The sequence below is a fragment of the Phragmites australis genome, chromosome 6 (assembly GCF_958298935.1).
Source record: "Phragmites australis chromosome 6, lpPhrAust1.1, whole genome shotgun sequence".
NCBI lineage: Eukaryota > Viridiplantae > Streptophyta > Magnoliopsida > Poales > Poaceae > Phragmites > Phragmites australis.
The window spans coordinates 4,987,860-5,005,245 of NC_084926.1; the positions used below are offsets into that span (position 1 = coordinate 4,987,860).

Sequence of the window (17,386 nt, forward strand, 5' to 3'; positions counted from 1 at the left end):
GGCAGCCTTTTGATTGACGTGCACAACTTCTTACTCTTCTCCACGCCTACGGCTGACCTAAATTAACCCGCTTGATCATCCAGTCGTCACGGCAGGGGGATCTGGTCTTTATTGAGAAAACTAGCCAAAAGCCCGTGCAATTGCATGTCTAGGCTTGAGCATATGGACATTTCGCTATACTCTAACTTCCACGATTAAAAGTGTTACTCCCTTCGATCATAAATGCATGTTGTTTTGGATAAGATCGGTTCTTCAGTACATAGTTTTGACCACTATTTTTTATTATAATATAATTATAAAATATATTGAATTTATGATATTATAAAAATATTTTTAAAGATAAATCTACACATACACATACGATTTTAGTGTTTTCAAACTGAAAGTGCATCTAGCCTCTATGTGTGGTTTTGGTAATTAATGACAATACCTATGGACTAACAATGGTGTTGAGTTTGTTAGTAGGTTGTTCCATAGGTGATGCATGGATGAGAGATATGCATGAGCTCTAGGTAAATGAGGAGATTGAAAATGCATCAAGATGCATGAGCTCTAGGTGATGCTCGGGTAAGTGATGACAATGCCTATGGACTAACAATCATATTGAGATTTGCTATTAGGTTATTCCATAGGAGATGCATAAATGATGAAGCATGTATTCTTTAAGAAATGTCATGAGTTCAAAGAATTGCATCAAAAGTCATTGAGATTTTAGTGATGCTCATAAGAAGAAGAAGAAGAAGCTCAATGAGATTAGCAATACACTTGAAGGCTAAGTTACTTGTGAAGATCAAGTAACTAAAGGTATGCTTGTCATTTAGGTTTTATGGACTAACCCATGTGCTTTGTGCTTGAGAGTAAGTTGGGGTTATGATCCATAAGAAGACATAAGTTGAATTGAAATCATATATGCCAAGAGTGAAGAACAAGAATGGACTCCATATTTGATAAATTGAATTCCTTGAAGATGTCGAATACAAAATGGTTTTCTATGGCAAGACGGTGAAGGGAAAGCAAGACTCGGCTGCGATGGACTATCCGTGGTGAAGGGCAAGCAAATGGCTTGGCGCCGAAGGACCAAGGCGGTGGTGAAGAGCGAGTAAAGGCTTTGCGCCGATGGACCGTGCGAGGTCATGGGAAGCTATGGATGATTCACATCAATCATATGAAGAATCAAGAAGAGATGGAGTGAAGAATATATGGAAGTTGGCAACCCTCAAGGTTTGAAAGAAAAAAGAAGCGGTACTTGAAAGTTTTCAAATGCTCAAAGTGGTTCAAACGAGTTTTATCTTTGAATTTGAGTATAGGTATGCCGCACTATTAAGAGGGATGCAACGTGAGCTAATTGTCATGTCTCAGTGCTCAAGAGTTCCCAACCAAACCCAAAGTGAGAGTTTGTTGTTAAGAGTCCGGAGCGGAAAGTGGGGAAGTGTCCAAAATGGGTTTTGGAGTGTTCCTAATTTGATCCTATGTGTTTTAGGTCATGAATTCAGTTGGGATGTGTAGCCCTCTGAATAAGCTTTCCATAGAGTCCAAAATCGTCGAAATCGGACTCCGGGATCAAAAGTTATCGCCGTTTTTCGGAGGTCAGCTGTGCTGTGGCCGGAGACTCCGGTGTAGGTCGGAGACTCCGGTACCTGGAAAGGCCGGAGACTCCGGTGAGGTCCGGATACTCCGGTGAAGTCCGGATACTCCGGTACCTGGAGTGGCCGGAGACTCCGGGAAGTCTCTGGGGCTGTTTTCTGGGTTAAGTGTCGACCGGAGACTCCGGTGTAGGCCGGATACTCCGGTAAAAGTCCAGAAAAGAGCGTAACGGCTAGTTCTGACACATTCTGTGACCGTTCTGACGCCGTATTTGGATTTAGGGCCGGATACTCCGGTGTTCACCGGATACTCCGGTCAGTTCTGTCAAAAACAGTAACGGCTAGTTGTTTGGAGTGGGCTATTTATACCCCACTCACCCCATCCTTTGGGGCTGCTGCAAGGGGCACGAAACAACACATTTTTAGAGCCAAAAGAACCTCTCCCGCTCCATTCTAGTGTGTGATTTGAGAAGAAAAGTGAGTTGGGTTGAGAGATTGGAAGATTGAGTGCAAGTGGGCCCAAATCCATTCTTGAGCACTTGAGTTCTTGACAAGAAGTTCTCGAAGCGTTTGTTACTCTTGGAGGTGAAGCCTCCTAGCCGGCTAGGTGTCGCCGGTGAGCTCCCGTGCTTGTGGTGAGCCGCGGGAAAGTTTGTGAAGGGCTCGATTTCGCCTTCGCAAGGGAAGAAATCAAGAGTGGATCGAGGAAAGCGGTTGAAAGAGACCCGGCTCGTTGGAGCTTCCTCAACGGAGACGTAGGATTCACGGTGGTGAATCCGAACTTCGGGAAACAAATCTTGTGTCTCCTCTCTTGTTTCTTTACTTTTGAGTTATTGTTTAAATCTTTGTGCATATTGCTCGATCTACTTGTTTGTGTGTATTTGAGTGTAGGTTCTTCGTGGATCTACTTGGAATCATCTCCGGGAACACACGACATCACTTGGTTTGAGCTAAAACTCTCTACACATCTATTTCATTCAGTTTCGGGCTCTGTTCTGTACAGAACCCGGAGAATCCGGCCTTTACCGGAGTTTCCGGACCTGTACACACCGGAGTATCCGGACTACACCGGAGTCTCCGGTGAACAGTAATTTCAGTCATATGAACAGTATTTTCAACCTTTTTCAATTTAAGTTTTATTGCATATCTCTTGCTAGAATTGAGTAATTTTTGTCACCTTAGGATTGTAATTTCCACACTTATTTAGGGTGATTGTGCACTAGTTGAGCCTAGCATATTTAGGTTTTTCTCTTGTGAAAAACTCGTTAGTTTATATTTCGCTGCAAGTTTAGGCCAACAGTAGAAAGGGTTGAATTTTTGTAAAAACGCCTATTCACCCCCCTATAGGCGACTGGAGGGAATATTAGAATTTTATTATCAGTCAAAATTTTATGACTGGAGGGAATATTAGAATTATTATGCAATGTTGATGTCTAAGTTATAATTATATAATTGTACGCCAACTGTAACTCTAGTCAAAGTACACTGTTAAAAATACAGCACAAAATAAGTACTTGTGATTCTTTTTTTCGAGAACTTTTTAAAAAAATCTGATTTAAGGACCATTGAGGTCTCAATTATTTATTTATTTAGTTTTTAAGGATTTTTTAGGTGTTTAATGGTCAATGCAAATTCATATCTAGCTTTTTCCGTGATTTTCTACGTTTCTGAGAATCTCAAGATTTTCTTTGTCACCTAATATTTTCCTTTTTAAGGATGACTGAGGTGTCTTGAATTTTGGATTTAAGGATTTTCTAGAAGGCTGTAGCACAATTGCACAGCCAAAGTTTCATACAATTTTCTAACCTTTTTTATATGTGTTCCCTAATATTTAGTTGGCCAATGTGTATCATTTATTTATTTTACTATTTAAATGTTTATTTTCTTTACTACTGCTTTAAATTCAGTATGGTACCATGCATATTTTAGGTATGTTTGGTTCATAGCGAAAACTTATCACGGTTTGTCATGCCTAAAGTTAGTCAAGTTTGATCAATTAAGCATCTATTTGGTTAGTAGTCACATTTGTGATAAGATTTTCTTCCTGCTGCTATGATCCCGCGCGTCAACAACTTAAAAAAAATATGACAAGATTCCCTTAGGCTTGTTAAAATGTAGCGAAGATTTCTGTCGACTAAACTTAGACGAATGTGGTAGAAAATTATGGCAAATAATGACAATATTAGTATATGAACGAAATAGACCCTTTTGCTTTTTAGTGGATGTATATTTTGTTTGTTTATAGTTTTGTAACTTGATGTTGTGCTCTCAATAGACTTGCGAGCCTTTACGAGGTAAGCCTTTGAGCCTTTACGTCAGTTGGTGGTTGGTAAATGGATCCTACGAGTCGCTATTTGCATCTTTCGGGCCTTCGCTAAGTGATTGTTGGTAAATGGGCCCGCGCCAGCTGTCTACATCCATATTTGTCTTTTATTAGAGTTGGTTGTTCGTAAATAGGCCTTATTAAGTCAACATTGTAACCTTCAGAATTTATTATTTTTTAAATAAAAAATACAAATATATAAGTCCATTTTGAAAATTTACAGATCTACTCTCATGTCGCTGTTCCCACGGACGACATATTTAAAAATAAAAATATTATATCCTAATGTTTGCAAAATTCAAAACACTATCAAAATAGTCATAAAATTTTGAAAATATTATGTTGTGTAGAGGATGTCATTATCTAGCTCTCTAAAACTTTCTAGGTAAAAATATAACTTGTACAATGAGAAATAAAAAAGACAAATTTTAGAAACATATAATTATACAAGATGAAGCAGAACATATGAAAGTCTTGAAAAGATTTTCACAATATTATAAGTTTGTTATGCTTTATAAATACTAATCAATCAACCTGTACGCATGCGCGAGCTAGAAATATTTTTAAAAAAATATATAGATAATAGAACTTTATAAAATACCTATGTTTTAGGATTTAGAGGTGATTAATGTTCATACATTGATCATGTTTCCTTACTATATTCCTCTATTGATGCAGAGTCTTACGCAAAGCTATTTTTCTTATTTTTTCCTCACATTCACAATATTTGATAATATGTTTGTGGCTATCTATGGTATAATATTCTTTTCTTTTTTAGTTTGTCTTTGGACTTTATGACATAATTGAAAGAAATGTATAAGTGAAAAACATATGGAACGTTGCAACGCATTGACGCCTTAGGTTAATGTTTTTTTAATCAGGGGTTAATTTTCTTATAATGGTATATGTTGGTAATTTAGAAGCAGATATTTGAGTTTTTTTTATCATAGATGACTCTGCTTTGTGCAGGTTTGATCGTAGGAATTTTGTCTCATTTCAGGGTCTATTTGGTAGAGCTCTCAGAGCAGCTTCTCGGTTGGAATCAGGGGAATTCTACCAAGCAGCAGCTTTTAGCTTTTAGTTCTCTGAGTGGAATTTGTAGGAGTGATTCTCTGAAATAAACTAGAAGCTAGGGAGGTGAAAGAAAAACAGCTTTCTGAATCATTTTTAGCTACAGAATCACTTTCTTCAGATAATCACTCTCCACAAAAAATTTGAATCAGAGAGATCTCTACCGAACAGCTCGGAATTGGCAGTAGTGTTAGCGACTTGGCGATAGCGTGTTAACCTTAAGGTCAGGTTTGTCATTTAGGCTTAGCAATAAGTTCACCAGGACAATGGGATAGAATTACAGTATTCTGCTGTATTTATGTCTTCTTGCCAACCACCCACGACGAAGTTCAGAATTTTTCGGTCATGAATTTCGTCCGCAAACATATTTTCTGCTGGAGACAGTTCAACGATCTCATTTCAATTACTCGTTCGTCAGAAACTAAGGATAGAGACATACGGTAATCAAAGCAGGGGATTTTTTATGTATGATACCATTCATTCACACCGATGATTGGCGTCTTCAGTAATTCAATCGAATTGCTCTGAGTTCTGAACATCACCAGATGTTTTACATGAACAGGGCAGGATCGATCAATAGCAACAGATAGCATTTTGATCTACTTGCACAACCTCCTCTCTTCTCCGTGCCTACGTACGTTGGTCCAAACTCGCTTGATCATCAGCCGCAAACCTCTACTGATATACCGATGCGCTGCGCCGCGACTCGGGACACCTCGAGTGATCAATGGCAGCTCTGACGACAACGTCGTCACTGGCTCACAAGGTGACCTTCTCCATCTCCCGGTGCAGCGCGGTGGCCCTGACGAGGCTGCCGATGGTGTTGACGGCGAGCTTGATGTCGTCGAGCGGGTTGCCCGGCACGACACGCTTGTAGAGGTAGCTGTCGAAGGTCATCTTCTGCACGTAGTCGTCGGCGCACATCTCCACGAACGCCTCGCGCGCCGCGTTGGAGCGGTAGAACACCTTCTGCAGCACGTCCAGCACCTTGTACGTCGGCCAGTAGAGCCGGTCGAACTCGGCCAGATACTTGCGCAGGTCGCTCTCCTCCACCATCCGCTTCCCGTTCGCCGACCCGGCCACGATTGCCTCCGCGCACATCCGCCCGCTCTTCGCCGCGAAGTAGATGCCCTCGCCGGAGCACTTGGTCACGTACCCCGCCGCATCACCCACCAGTGTCACCCGCCCTGACACCCTGCCATATCCATACGCCCATGCATGCATGGTCAAACTCATCGGCCAACTGCGATGCGATTCTGAGTTCATGCAGCACAAGCAAAACCAAATCTTGCGCATTGTTACCTCTTAGGCCTGGGGTGCTCGGGAATGGGGTGCGCCTCGACGCGGATGATCTTGCCGCCCTCGATCTTGTCCTTGGCGCGGAGGCGCGTGGCGGCCTGGAACTTCTTGATGTCGGCCTTGTGTGTGACGGTGCCGGTGCCGACGGCGACGTGGTCGCACTTGGGGAACACCCAGCCGTAGAAGTCGGGCGAGACGTCGTCGCCGACGTACATCTCCGCGCGCTCCTCGTAGTACACCATCTTGTCGTCGGGGATCTTGACGCGCTCCTGGAACGCGATGGCGTACTCGTAGTCGCCCGCGCCCATGTCCTTGGCCACGCGAGAGTTGGCGCCGTCCGCGCCCACGATCGCGTCCACCTCGAACGAGCGCTTCTCGCCGCCGACCTTGCCGTTGCTGCTGTCGTAGTGGTTGTAGTGCACCACGTACGAGCCGTTCCGCTCCTTGGGTGCCTCGTACCTGAGCAAAACATTCAGATTCATTACCCACTGCTCAAAGAAATGCAAGCTACATTCTAAGAGGAGATGTTGACATGACAGAAACTCTGAAGCATGCCAGCATTCAGATGGGTATTCCATTTCCACGTGTACTTTTGAATCAATTTTAATCAAAATCCCTAAAATTTGTGGAAGTACTGAAATTGAGGGTCTTAACACACATGCGCAAACTCCCTAAAAAGACATGCAGACGCACAAATCCTCTAAAAAGACATGCATGCACAAATTAAGACCAAATCTGTAGGTACAAGTAGTGTATAGTATGTTGGCATTTTTCATGCAATTTTAATGCTGCCAGTATCAGTGCGTGAGTATGACAAAATTCACTTCAGTTCCTCTAGAATCTTGATGTTGCGTTTGAGTACCTTAGGAAGAGGCCGTTAACGACCTCCGCGCCGGCGGACTCGGCCCGGGAGCGGAGGTAGGCGTCAAGCACCTCGCGCCTGACCATCCCGATGTACTCGTGCGGCGCGAGCGTGCGGCCGATGTCTACGGCAACGTTGGACGGCGATATCATCTTCATCTTCCTCACCCTCCGGTCGACGAGGTCCAGCGGCAGGTCGAACTCCGACACCATGCACAGCGGGATGGCCCCGCCGCACGGCTTGCAGTTGTCCAGCTTCCTCTCGATCAGCACCGTCTCCACGCCACCCTTCGCCAGCGCCTCCGCCGCGGCCCCGCCCGCGGGGCCGCCTCCCACCACCGCCACCCGCAGCCGCCGCCCGTCCGGCAGCTTCGGGCTCGACGCCGCCGCGCGCGTCACCAGCAGACGCGCCCTCCTGCTGCCCCCCGCCGGACGGGCCCGGCACGAGGACGGCAATGCCACGGCGGAGGAGAGCGAGGTCATTGTTGCGGGGATTCTTGGCTTCGGCCTCGCCTCAGGAAGATCTTTCGTTTGAGCTCGAGGTGAGCGAGTGTGAGCGGCGGGTTGTACGAAATAGTGAAGTGAGGGTGGAGCGGGTAGAGGATAGGATGACGGGAGATTGCGAGGGAAGCTGGCCGTTGGATCTGGCGGTTCTACGGTCTGGATCGGGTAAGGATCAGGTTTCGTTCGTTTCCGCTTTTGTGGTTGAGCTGTGTGCCAAGTCACATGAGCGGTGAACTCTTGGATCCTTGTGTGCAGTTGGTGGGTGGTGCGTTGCCACGTCAATTCCTTGCACATCTTTCAAGTGGCTATGTTATTTTTTAATGAAAACAAAGGTAGTATATCTCTATAAATCATTATAACGAGAATGTAATCCAACTTCCCTACCATCTTAACGACGGATTTTGATGTGTTCACTATTCTTGAATGAAAAAGCAGCGCTTCTGCTGATAGTTAAAAAAAGAATATAACCTAACTTTGATACATGTTAACAGCTCTTCAAAATTTATTTGTTTCATCAAATGAAATAGCATGTACAATTAGAGCAAATATTGGGTGCAAAATTGCAAACAACAAAGCCTCTTGCAGAAAAACCCCGCCCAGTATTCGCACATACGAACCAGAAAACTCCCTCACAAGCCACGGCATCACCACCAACCTGTTGAGAACCGCTCGGTTTATGAATGCCGTGCGGATCGAATCATCCAATAATCACGATAATCGAGTGGTTACTAACGATAAATTGAACCCTGCTCAGGAGTTGTCCAAGTTTTCTTTCATGATGTTTTGCTATAATATGAGGGGTTTTGTGTAAGTGGTTAATTGGATGAGGGATCTCGCCTATCCAGACGCTAGCCATTGAATAGGATCCGACGATCGACATCTATTGTTTACACCTCTACATCATATAACTGATTTTTTTTCTACACGCACATATTGCATGGGGCCCATGTAAATACAACCTTATCTAAACTTTTTTTTGGTAATTTTTTTCAAATTTTCTAAAAAGATTTTTTAAAAAACTTTCGAACCAAAATTTTCTCTGTACAAACTTTTTGCTACCCGCGATGACATAGACACCTTCTTGTTGCTTTCTATCAGAAGTCATGTGTGCGGACTCCTGCTAGCACGCGTGTGTGGATTAGTAGGGTCCTTAGATAACCCATTTGTAACTAATATTTCCCAGCTTAATTGGGTTTCCACCTCTTTGATTCACCAATGAGTACTGCACTCAAACTTCTTCTACATGAACTCCTTCTCAGCCTTTGTAAATGAATGGATAAAATAGGGCAATTTACTAATTCTCTCAAATAGAGCACAGAGCCTGATGCGGGCTCAAAAGACTAACTTTATTTTCAGTTTTACTCAGCTAGACGTTTCATTGAATGATAGACATCCGTGTCTCTTGAGCTGTTCGAGCTAGGTACGTGTCATGCTGATCCGTGTGCTGAAGGCTTGACTCATGAGAGCCTGTGCTGTGCCGAGTGGAAGGGCGTGGCGGCGGCCGGGGCAGGGCAGGACGGAGGCGTGGAGCGGTAGGGCGGGACGCCGGGACGGGGTAGCGTGAGGCGTGCCAGCACGGTGTGGACTCAGGCAACCGGTCCTTGTGCCTACCTAGTATGCACGTTCTAGTTGACCGGCTCTGGAAAGCACTGCTGGAATCAGGAATTTTCAGAGACGTGAATGTTACTGTATTATCGAGCCGATGATATCGAGATAAGCCAGACAGCCGAGCCCACGTGTTTCAGGCTGCTCCTTCTCGCACCTCCTCTGAAATTTGCCGCGTTTTTGTATTGTGTGCTGAGGACGTAACCACACTTCTGACACATCTGCCCTCACCACTCGTGGTGCCCACCTGTCAGTTACAGCAACTGGGTAATAAAGCCCTCAACCCTCTCGTACCTTTCACAGCATCGCTGGGCCCCGCTTCTGTACTGGGCCAATCGTTCTCGTTGATTATGTCGTGGAGGGATCGGGATCCTCTGCAGTTGCTCCTGGCAACTGCAGAGAGGCTACTGTAGCTACAGTAAAGTGCATTTAGGTCTGCTCTGAGCCTAGAACCAGATTACTGTTGCTACAGTATATATAATTAACTAATGCACAGCACTGTAGCATCAGACTCATTTTACTGTGTAAACAGTGATCCTCTGCATTAATGATGTATTAATGCAGAGAATCCGGGTCCGTCGTGGAGCCCCCAGCCACCTTCCAATCGTTCCGGCCTGTTTAGTTAGATTGAGCTTTTGGTTTTTCTAGTTTTTAATTTTTGATATTTTGTATTATTTTTTACAATAAACTTTTAGTTTCATAACATATAAAAAAATAAAAAATTTCTCTCAACTAACTTCTCAGTTTTTAATTTATTTCTTTAAAAAAGATATTTAAGTTTTCAAAAACCAACTCGCATCTAAACTATTTGGTCCGACTTCTTACTTCTAAAGCTGATAAAAACCAAACCAAAGAGACCTAAGAACGCGCCAAAGCCCGTCCTTCCCTCCACCTCCACTGGACCCCGTCTCTGTCTCTCCTCTCCTCGTCGTCTCCCCGTACGCGCCCTCGCTCTCCCCCTCTCTCCACACAAGCCACCTGCCACCCAGCTCGTCTCTCGCCTCCAACTCGTTCTCCTCCTCCCCAACAGGGCCCACCGGTCACGCCTCAACCTCAACACCGGCCTCACATCTCGCGCAGATCTTTTATCACGTTTAATTCCCTCGTGCGCCGAGCCGTTCGCCGTCCTCACTTCATCGCTCCAGTCCTTGTCCCGTACTCAGCGCATCCGGATCCCATGTCGGGCGCCGTCGCCTCCTCGTCCTCGGCTTTCCTCCTCCTCGTCGCCTCCTCTTCGCCGCGGCGCAGGCGGAGCAGAGTGGGCGCTGCTCTGCGCTCGTACGGGGGCGCGGCCGGGTTGCGGTTGCATTGGGAGCGGCGGGGCCCGTCTCGGGATGGAGCGGTGGTGGCGTGCGCCGTGGCGGCTGGGGGTGCTGATGACGCGGCGAAGGCAACGGCGCCGGGGGAGAGCTCCAAGTCGAAGGGGGTCGCCGTGCAGGGCAGCAAGGCCAAGGTTAATCCGCTAAACAATTGACACTTTGAACGTTTCATTCTGCTTTACAGATTTTTTTAAAAAAATATTTTGGATTTGTGCACAGTTTTGTTTGTCAGAATTGAGGTTTATTTAGTGCAAATTGCGCAGCTAATCGCCGTTTCTGTCGGAAATGTAGCATCTCGTGCAATTTTGGCCATGGCTTTCTCCTTCCTTTTTGTTGTACTACATGTGACACGCGCTTTGAAGTTTACTTTGCTCAGCTTCACTGATGCTGAGTTGTCGATTAATCCCGCCTTGTAATCAGGCTGCAGAAACCAAGGATTCTGCTTCGTCACCGAAATCTGTGACATCCGCGCCGAAGCAACGTCGCCGCGCGGCAAAGCAAAACGGGGCGCTAGGGAGCAGCAGTGCTAGCAAATCCGCCGCGCCGCGGTCTAAACCCAAACCCGAGCCGTCAGCTCCTGCCTCCGAGTCCAAGGCCGAAACGGATGGCACTGCGCAGGTTGCGGAATTGAAGCCCGCGTTGGATGACAGGAACAATACTGGTGTCGCCGAACCGGCGGAAGCTAAGGCTGATGCCGGTGCTGCGGTTACAGATACGGCGGCGAGTTCTGCCGATGATAGTGAGGGCAAGGACTCTGGCCCTTTGGCTGGGCCAAATGTCATGAACGTCATCGTGGTGGCTTCTGAATGTTCTCCTTTCTGTAAAACAGGTAAATTAAATTCGCAGTGTGCTTTTTTGCAATTCGCAATCAAACTAAGAATTCTTACTTACAATGTAGTACTAGTTCTAAGCTCGCTTCATTGCTCACTCTAACAATCGCTGTCGTCTATAGGTGGTCTCGGAGATGTCGTGGGTGCTTTGCCCAAGGCTTTGGCAAGAAGAGGACATCGTGTTATGGTAAGTGATCCTTTGCTTTCTTTGTCATCGACTGCAAATGAGAAGTTGTTACTTTATAATTGCTACCCACCATTCCCAATTCGATGAAATGAAAGGTAAACCCAATTACTATATGTAGAGCTCCAAAAGAGATGACAGATGCTGATTTAGCTGTCAAGCACCTATATGCTAGAGCGACACTTCTGAATTCCTCTTGTTTCATTCTTTGTGCAAAATGGAAAACAACCTCATACTGATTTAGCTGTCAGTGTTCTAAACAGTTCCACAAGAAAAAAAAAGTAAGGAGGGAAAACTAGAAGTGAGGAGAAAAGTAATGCAAATACGTCTTACAATTTCAGGTCGTGATACCAAGGTATGGAGAGTACGCAGAAGCCCGGGATCTAGGTGTCCGCAGACGTTACAAGGTAGCTGGACAGGTATGTACACCTTTTCCTTTGACTAAAAGTCTGAAACAGCCAAACAAGTATGTAAATAATGAAACAAAGAGTCTGCAGTGTGCAAAGAAAAAGGACAGGGAACTGAATTGTTCTTTCCTGTGCTTTGCAGGATTCAGAAGTGACTTATTTTCACTCATACATTGATGGAGTTGATTTTGTGTTCCTAGAAGCCCCTCCCTTCCGGCACCGGCACAATGATATTTATGGAGGAGAAAGAATGGTAAATCCCTATCTTTCTATTGCGTTGTTTAAACAGTAGAAAATCAAATTGGATGCTTGTTATATTCATCTAAACTATGTTTGTACATTTTATCATCTGATGGCAGGATGTTTTGAAGCGCATGATTTTGTTCTGCAAGGCTGCTGTTGAGGTACCTTCCCCTGCTGTACTGCTAACAGCTATATGTCTTAGCAATTCACAAGAACTAATTTGGACTTTTTAATATTTAACGGATTACTGATCAATGATAAAATAAATCCATTCCTGTAGAATTTGATAAGTCAACTGTGTCCTGATCTCATGGACTTGTGCAATATGTACTTGCGCCTGTCAGTCAATAATTTTTCAGCTGTTTTTCTAGCAGGAAAATATTATTCTGCAGAAATCTGTCAATCGCTTTTGAGTTTATTACAGCAAACTGTCTATGCACCTCATTGACTAGCTTGTCATAACAATACCGATGACAGCTCATATATGTTTAAGCTTATTATAGGTGAATTATTCTGCCGTTATGTTCTTTTCAAATTTATTTTGAACATTTGCAGGTTCCATGGTACGCTCCATGTGGTGGTACCGTCTATGGAGATGGCAATTTAGTTTTCATTGCTAATGATTGGCATACTGCACTTCTGTCAGTATATCTAAAAGCCTATTACCGAGACAACGGCTTGATGCAGTATACTCGCTCTGTTCTTGTGATACACAACATTGCTCATCAGGTTTTGCACCTTAATCTTAGCCTGCCTCTTTTTCTGTTTGAATATTTGACCCATTATTGTACTTTATTTTGAAATCAGTTCCACCAATGTCGTTGAAATTTCCGCAAGTACCTATCATGCAAGTTTTTTACTTTAGACTTAGCTAGCATAGCAATAGTAATAATCTGAAGATTAGTCGATCTGAAAGCCTGTTATAGTGATGTAGTCAATCTCAAAGCCTATTATAGTCTTAGTTTTCTCCAATTGTCAAGTGATCTGAAATTCACATGAAATGATGCTTCGAAATTCTTCCCCTTCATGAAATACGTGCCCAGCACGTTCTCGAAAAATAGAAACACGTTTGTGCTTAATTCATTTTTTCGGAGATACCAGAGCGATACCATGCAGGCTGATTTTTTTTTCTTGGAGAGGAATGTTACCCATATCAAGAAACACGTTTGTGCTTAATTCATTTTAGGAATGCTTTTGCTTGGTATGCAAATCATTTACTATTTTCAGGCATCAATTTAGTTCCTATGAAAACGAATAGGTGAGTGACTTCTGTTCATGAAAGCTAGTGACCAATAATGTGCTCCAGACATTAAATTAATTCATGCTATTACTATTGCTTAGGCTATAATGTATTTCAGTTAGCACTTGCTGCTTGACACCCAGGAACCATGATTTTTTGCTTTGCAGGGCCGCGGCCCTGTAGATGACTTCTTCAATTTTGACTTGCCTGAACATTACATCGATAACTTCAAACTGTACGACCCTGTTGGTGGCGATCACAGCAACGTTTTCGCTGCCGGGCTAAAGATGGCAGACCGGGTGGTCACCGTCAGCCATGGCTACCTGTGGGAGCTGAAGACGTCGGAAGGTGGCTGGGGGCTCCACGACATAATCAACCAGAACGATTGGAAGCTGCATGGCATCGTGAACGGCATTGACATGAGAGAATGGAACCCCGCGGTCGACGTGCACCTGCACTCCGACGGCTACACCAACTACACGTTCGAGACGCTGGATACCGGCAAGCGCCAGTGCAAGGCCGCCCTGCAGCGGCAGCTGGGGCTGCAGGAACGCGACGACGTGCCGCTCATCGGGTTCATCGGGCGGCTGGACCACCAGAAGGGCGTCGACATCATCGCCGACGCGATGCCGTGGATCGCCGGGCAGGATGTGCAGTTGGTGATGCTGGGCACGGGACGCCCCGACCTGGAGGACATGCTGCGGCGGTGCGAGGCGGAGCACAACGGCAAGGTGCGCGCGTGGGTGGGGTTCTCGGTTCCCATGGCGCACCGCATCACGGCGGGCGCGGACATCCTGCTGATGCCGTCGCGGTTCGAGCCATGCGGGCTGAACCAGCTCTACGCCATGGCGTACGGGACCGTGCCCGTGGTGCACGCCGTGGGCGGGCTCCGCGACACGGTGGCACCGTTCGACCCGTTCGGGGACGCCGGACTCGGGTGGACGTTCGACCGCGCCGAGGCGAACCGGATGATCGACGCGCTCGGGCACTGCCTCAACACGTACCGGAACTACAAGGAGAGCTGGCGGGGCCTGCAGGCGCGCGGCATGTCGCAGGACCTGAGCTGGGACCACGCCGCGGAGCTGTATGAGGACGTGCTCGTCAAGGCCAAGTACCAGTGGTAGAGTTAATTGGTGACGCCGACGCCCCTCCTGCACTGGACCTGGAGACGCGGGCGTTTGATTCAGGCGGCTGGCTCTTCCCGGCTTGGTGCGTCGGGCGACGGTGGTTGGCGCGCCGGGGGAATGCATTGTGCTCATAAATGGGGAACAGTGGTGGAGTTTGTATATTACCAATTTTCTCATCTAACTGGATATCACAAGGTTCTTGACACCATGCATGAACTGCAGAACTTGTGTGCGAAGGGTAGGTAGCAAAAATTGTTCTATTAGTTATGATTGTGATTTTAGTAATTAATTATAATATAGTTATTGAGATTAACATGTTTGTCAAGAATATATGTTAGTAGGTCTCATAAATACAATATATCAAGAAGTCACTATAGCCGGTACAAAATTTGATTAATCGGAAAAGTACCAGAAATTTTGTCCCATCGAAAAGTTCAGTGTAGAGGAGTTTATACTCACTGGAGTTTTATGTTCAGAGGCTGATAGTCTTATCAGATGGTCCGGTGTTTAGGTTAAACTCATCGGAATATTTTTAACAAAGGGGAGAAAACTGATAACTTCACTGAATAGTCTGGTGATATGTATGGGGTAACACCGGAGTATTTTCTGCAGAGAAGAATGCAAGTGCAGAAGATTAAAGATCAACTCATCGGATAGTCTGGTGCTTGGTTTGTGCACACCGGAGTATAGCATTAGGGTATTTCTTGCAGAGGCGACTGCAAGTGCTGAAGAATGAAGATTAACCACCAGATAGTCTGTTGATCACAAAAATAGTTGCACCAGAGTATTTTTATAGAAAAGAAGAGAAGATTTAACTCACCGGATGGTACAATATGAATAGAATGAACACCAAATGAATACACTGAAACATTTTACACAAAGAGGCTACAAAGGGTCAGATAGCTCAAGATAACTCTTCGGAAGATTCGGTGATAAATTTGAAGGTACACCGGAGTGTACAGTGTTCACATAGGTATTAAGTGGAGTTCTAACGGCTAGTTTCTCAATTTGTACTCACTGGACGATACGTTGTTAGTATTACTATTCTCATCGGATCATCCGGTGTTAACAACTTTTCTGAGCCGTTAGAAAACGGCTAGTTGGTGAGTTTGAGGCTATAAATACCCCTTCATTCAGTCATTTGAAGGTGTGGCATGCTGCTGGAGTCTAGAGAAAGCTCATATACACTTGAGAAGACATTCAAGCCACCAAAGTGCTTAAAGTGATCATCCAATGCGATTAAGCACAAGATTATAGAGTGTTTAGTGTTTATAGGCCTAGAGTGAGTTGTAGCTAGGTGTTGCAGCTTGAAGAATGAATCAAAGATTGATCCTAATTTGTACCAAGTGGTACATCGACGCCTTAGAGTCTTGGTGACTCGTTGGCATCAAGCTTTTGTGGCTCAAGCTTGTTGACCCTCTGACTTGGTGTGTAGCGACGGTATGACATGTGTATGGAGATGTGGAGACCCTTACCTTGGTGGCTCAACCTTCGAAGTAATCACGGTGGCAAGTGATTGGAAGAGAGGCTAGTGGTGAGATCTTGCCTTGTTAGCTTGGTGGCTCATCGTGTTTGAGATCTTGTCTTGGTGACTTGGTAGCTCAAGAGCCGTAACCGGAAGAGATTTGATGACCGAGAGTATATCCTTAGTGTAGCTCCAATATGGACTAGATATGACATTTATGTCATCGATACCACAGGATAAAAATCGCATTTACATACTTACAATTTGTCTCTCTACCTTATTTACGTTTCCGCATTTACATACTTACAATTTATCTTGCTAGAATAGGTTCTAAATCCTCTTGAGTGGTAGATGAGACACACTAGATAAATCTAGAGCATATGTAGATACAAATTGAGATAGATTAATCTTGTGAAGTTTTTTAGAGTCATTAGTTTTTAAGTGTTCTAATTCACCATATCTTAGGACATCACCATTCTTCATTATTGGTATCAGAGCCTCATATTTTTTATAGGCTTAACATTCTAGAGTTATGACATTCGGGGTTGGGATGAATACCTAAAGTGTTTCACTTTTCGATGACACAAATTTCGCCCATTGGAAAATTCTAGTGTCTTGTTATTTGCAAGCCAAGTATCTAGATGTTTGTAGAGTCACTAAAGAAGGAATGCGACCTCACATCACCAATAAGGAGAGTCAATTAGATGTATTAGTGAAGAGTATTCTTTTATCATCTTTAAATATTGATGCATTTAATCGTTTTTATTATCTTACTAATGCACATGATATTTATAATAGTCTCATTGAAATACATGAAGATACAAAAGATGTGCGCAATGAGAAATATCATGTGCTTGTTGCTAAGCTTAATGACATCAAATAATTTTCCTATAAAAGTGATATGACATACTCACGTTTGTATATTTTGGTCAATAATATCAATAGGTTAGGTTTGACGCCAATTGACGATGATCAAGTGTTGAGAAGAATACTTCAAGCTCTTATTCCGAAGTACAAGTTGATAGTCTTTATCATCTACGACAACAACGACATCAAGAAGATGACTCTAAGATCACCACCCAAGAGATGACCATGAATATTAGGGTTGAAGCTTCTAACTCATCCGACGTCAAGAACCTGACTCTCACAAGCAAACAAGCACCATACCCACACATGAAGAGCAAGAGCTCAAGCATTTGCAAACATGGGTGAGTGAAGATAAAAGTTCAAGCTCAAGTGATAAGAGCTTCACCACTCATTCCTCCAAGAGAAACTCATCCTCAAGGTCATCATCACGTAAGTAATTATCGCGTAAGTCATCACAC

The 17,386-nt window shown here is 44.6% G+C and overlaps 2 protein-coding genes across 2 annotated transcripts; one reads left to right on the forward strand and one right to left on the reverse strand.

Moving 5' to 3' along the window:
* Window positions 1-5,418: 5,418 nt before the first annotated feature.
* LOC133921248 (geranylgeranyl diphosphate reductase, chloroplastic-like) lies at window positions 5,419-7,701 on the reverse strand. The gene is made up of 3 exons (XM_062366052.1): window positions 7,139-7,701; window positions 6,280-6,735; window positions 5,419-6,172 (listed from the first exon to the last, which is right to left on the reverse strand). Exons 1-3 carry the CDS (start codon window positions 7,618-7,620, stop codon window positions 5,737-5,739), a joined length of 1,374 nt encoding a protein of 457 aa, XP_062222036.1. The 5' UTR covers window positions 7,621-7,701; the 3' UTR covers window positions 5,419-5,736.
* Window positions 7,702-10,123: 2,422 nt separating this feature from the next.
* LOC133921249 (soluble starch synthase 2-2, chloroplastic/amyloplastic-like) lies at window positions 10,124-14,926 on the forward strand. The gene is made up of 8 exons (XM_062366053.1): window positions 10,124-10,699; window positions 10,986-11,394; window positions 11,518-11,582; window positions 11,921-11,998; window positions 12,129-12,239; window positions 12,346-12,390; window positions 12,785-12,958; window positions 13,637-14,926. Exons 1-8 carry the CDS (start codon window positions 10,424-10,426, stop codon window positions 14,591-14,593), a joined length of 2,115 nt encoding a protein of 704 aa, XP_062222037.1. The 5' UTR covers window positions 10,124-10,423; the 3' UTR covers window positions 14,594-14,926.
* Window positions 14,927-17,386: the final 2,460 nt, after the last annotated feature.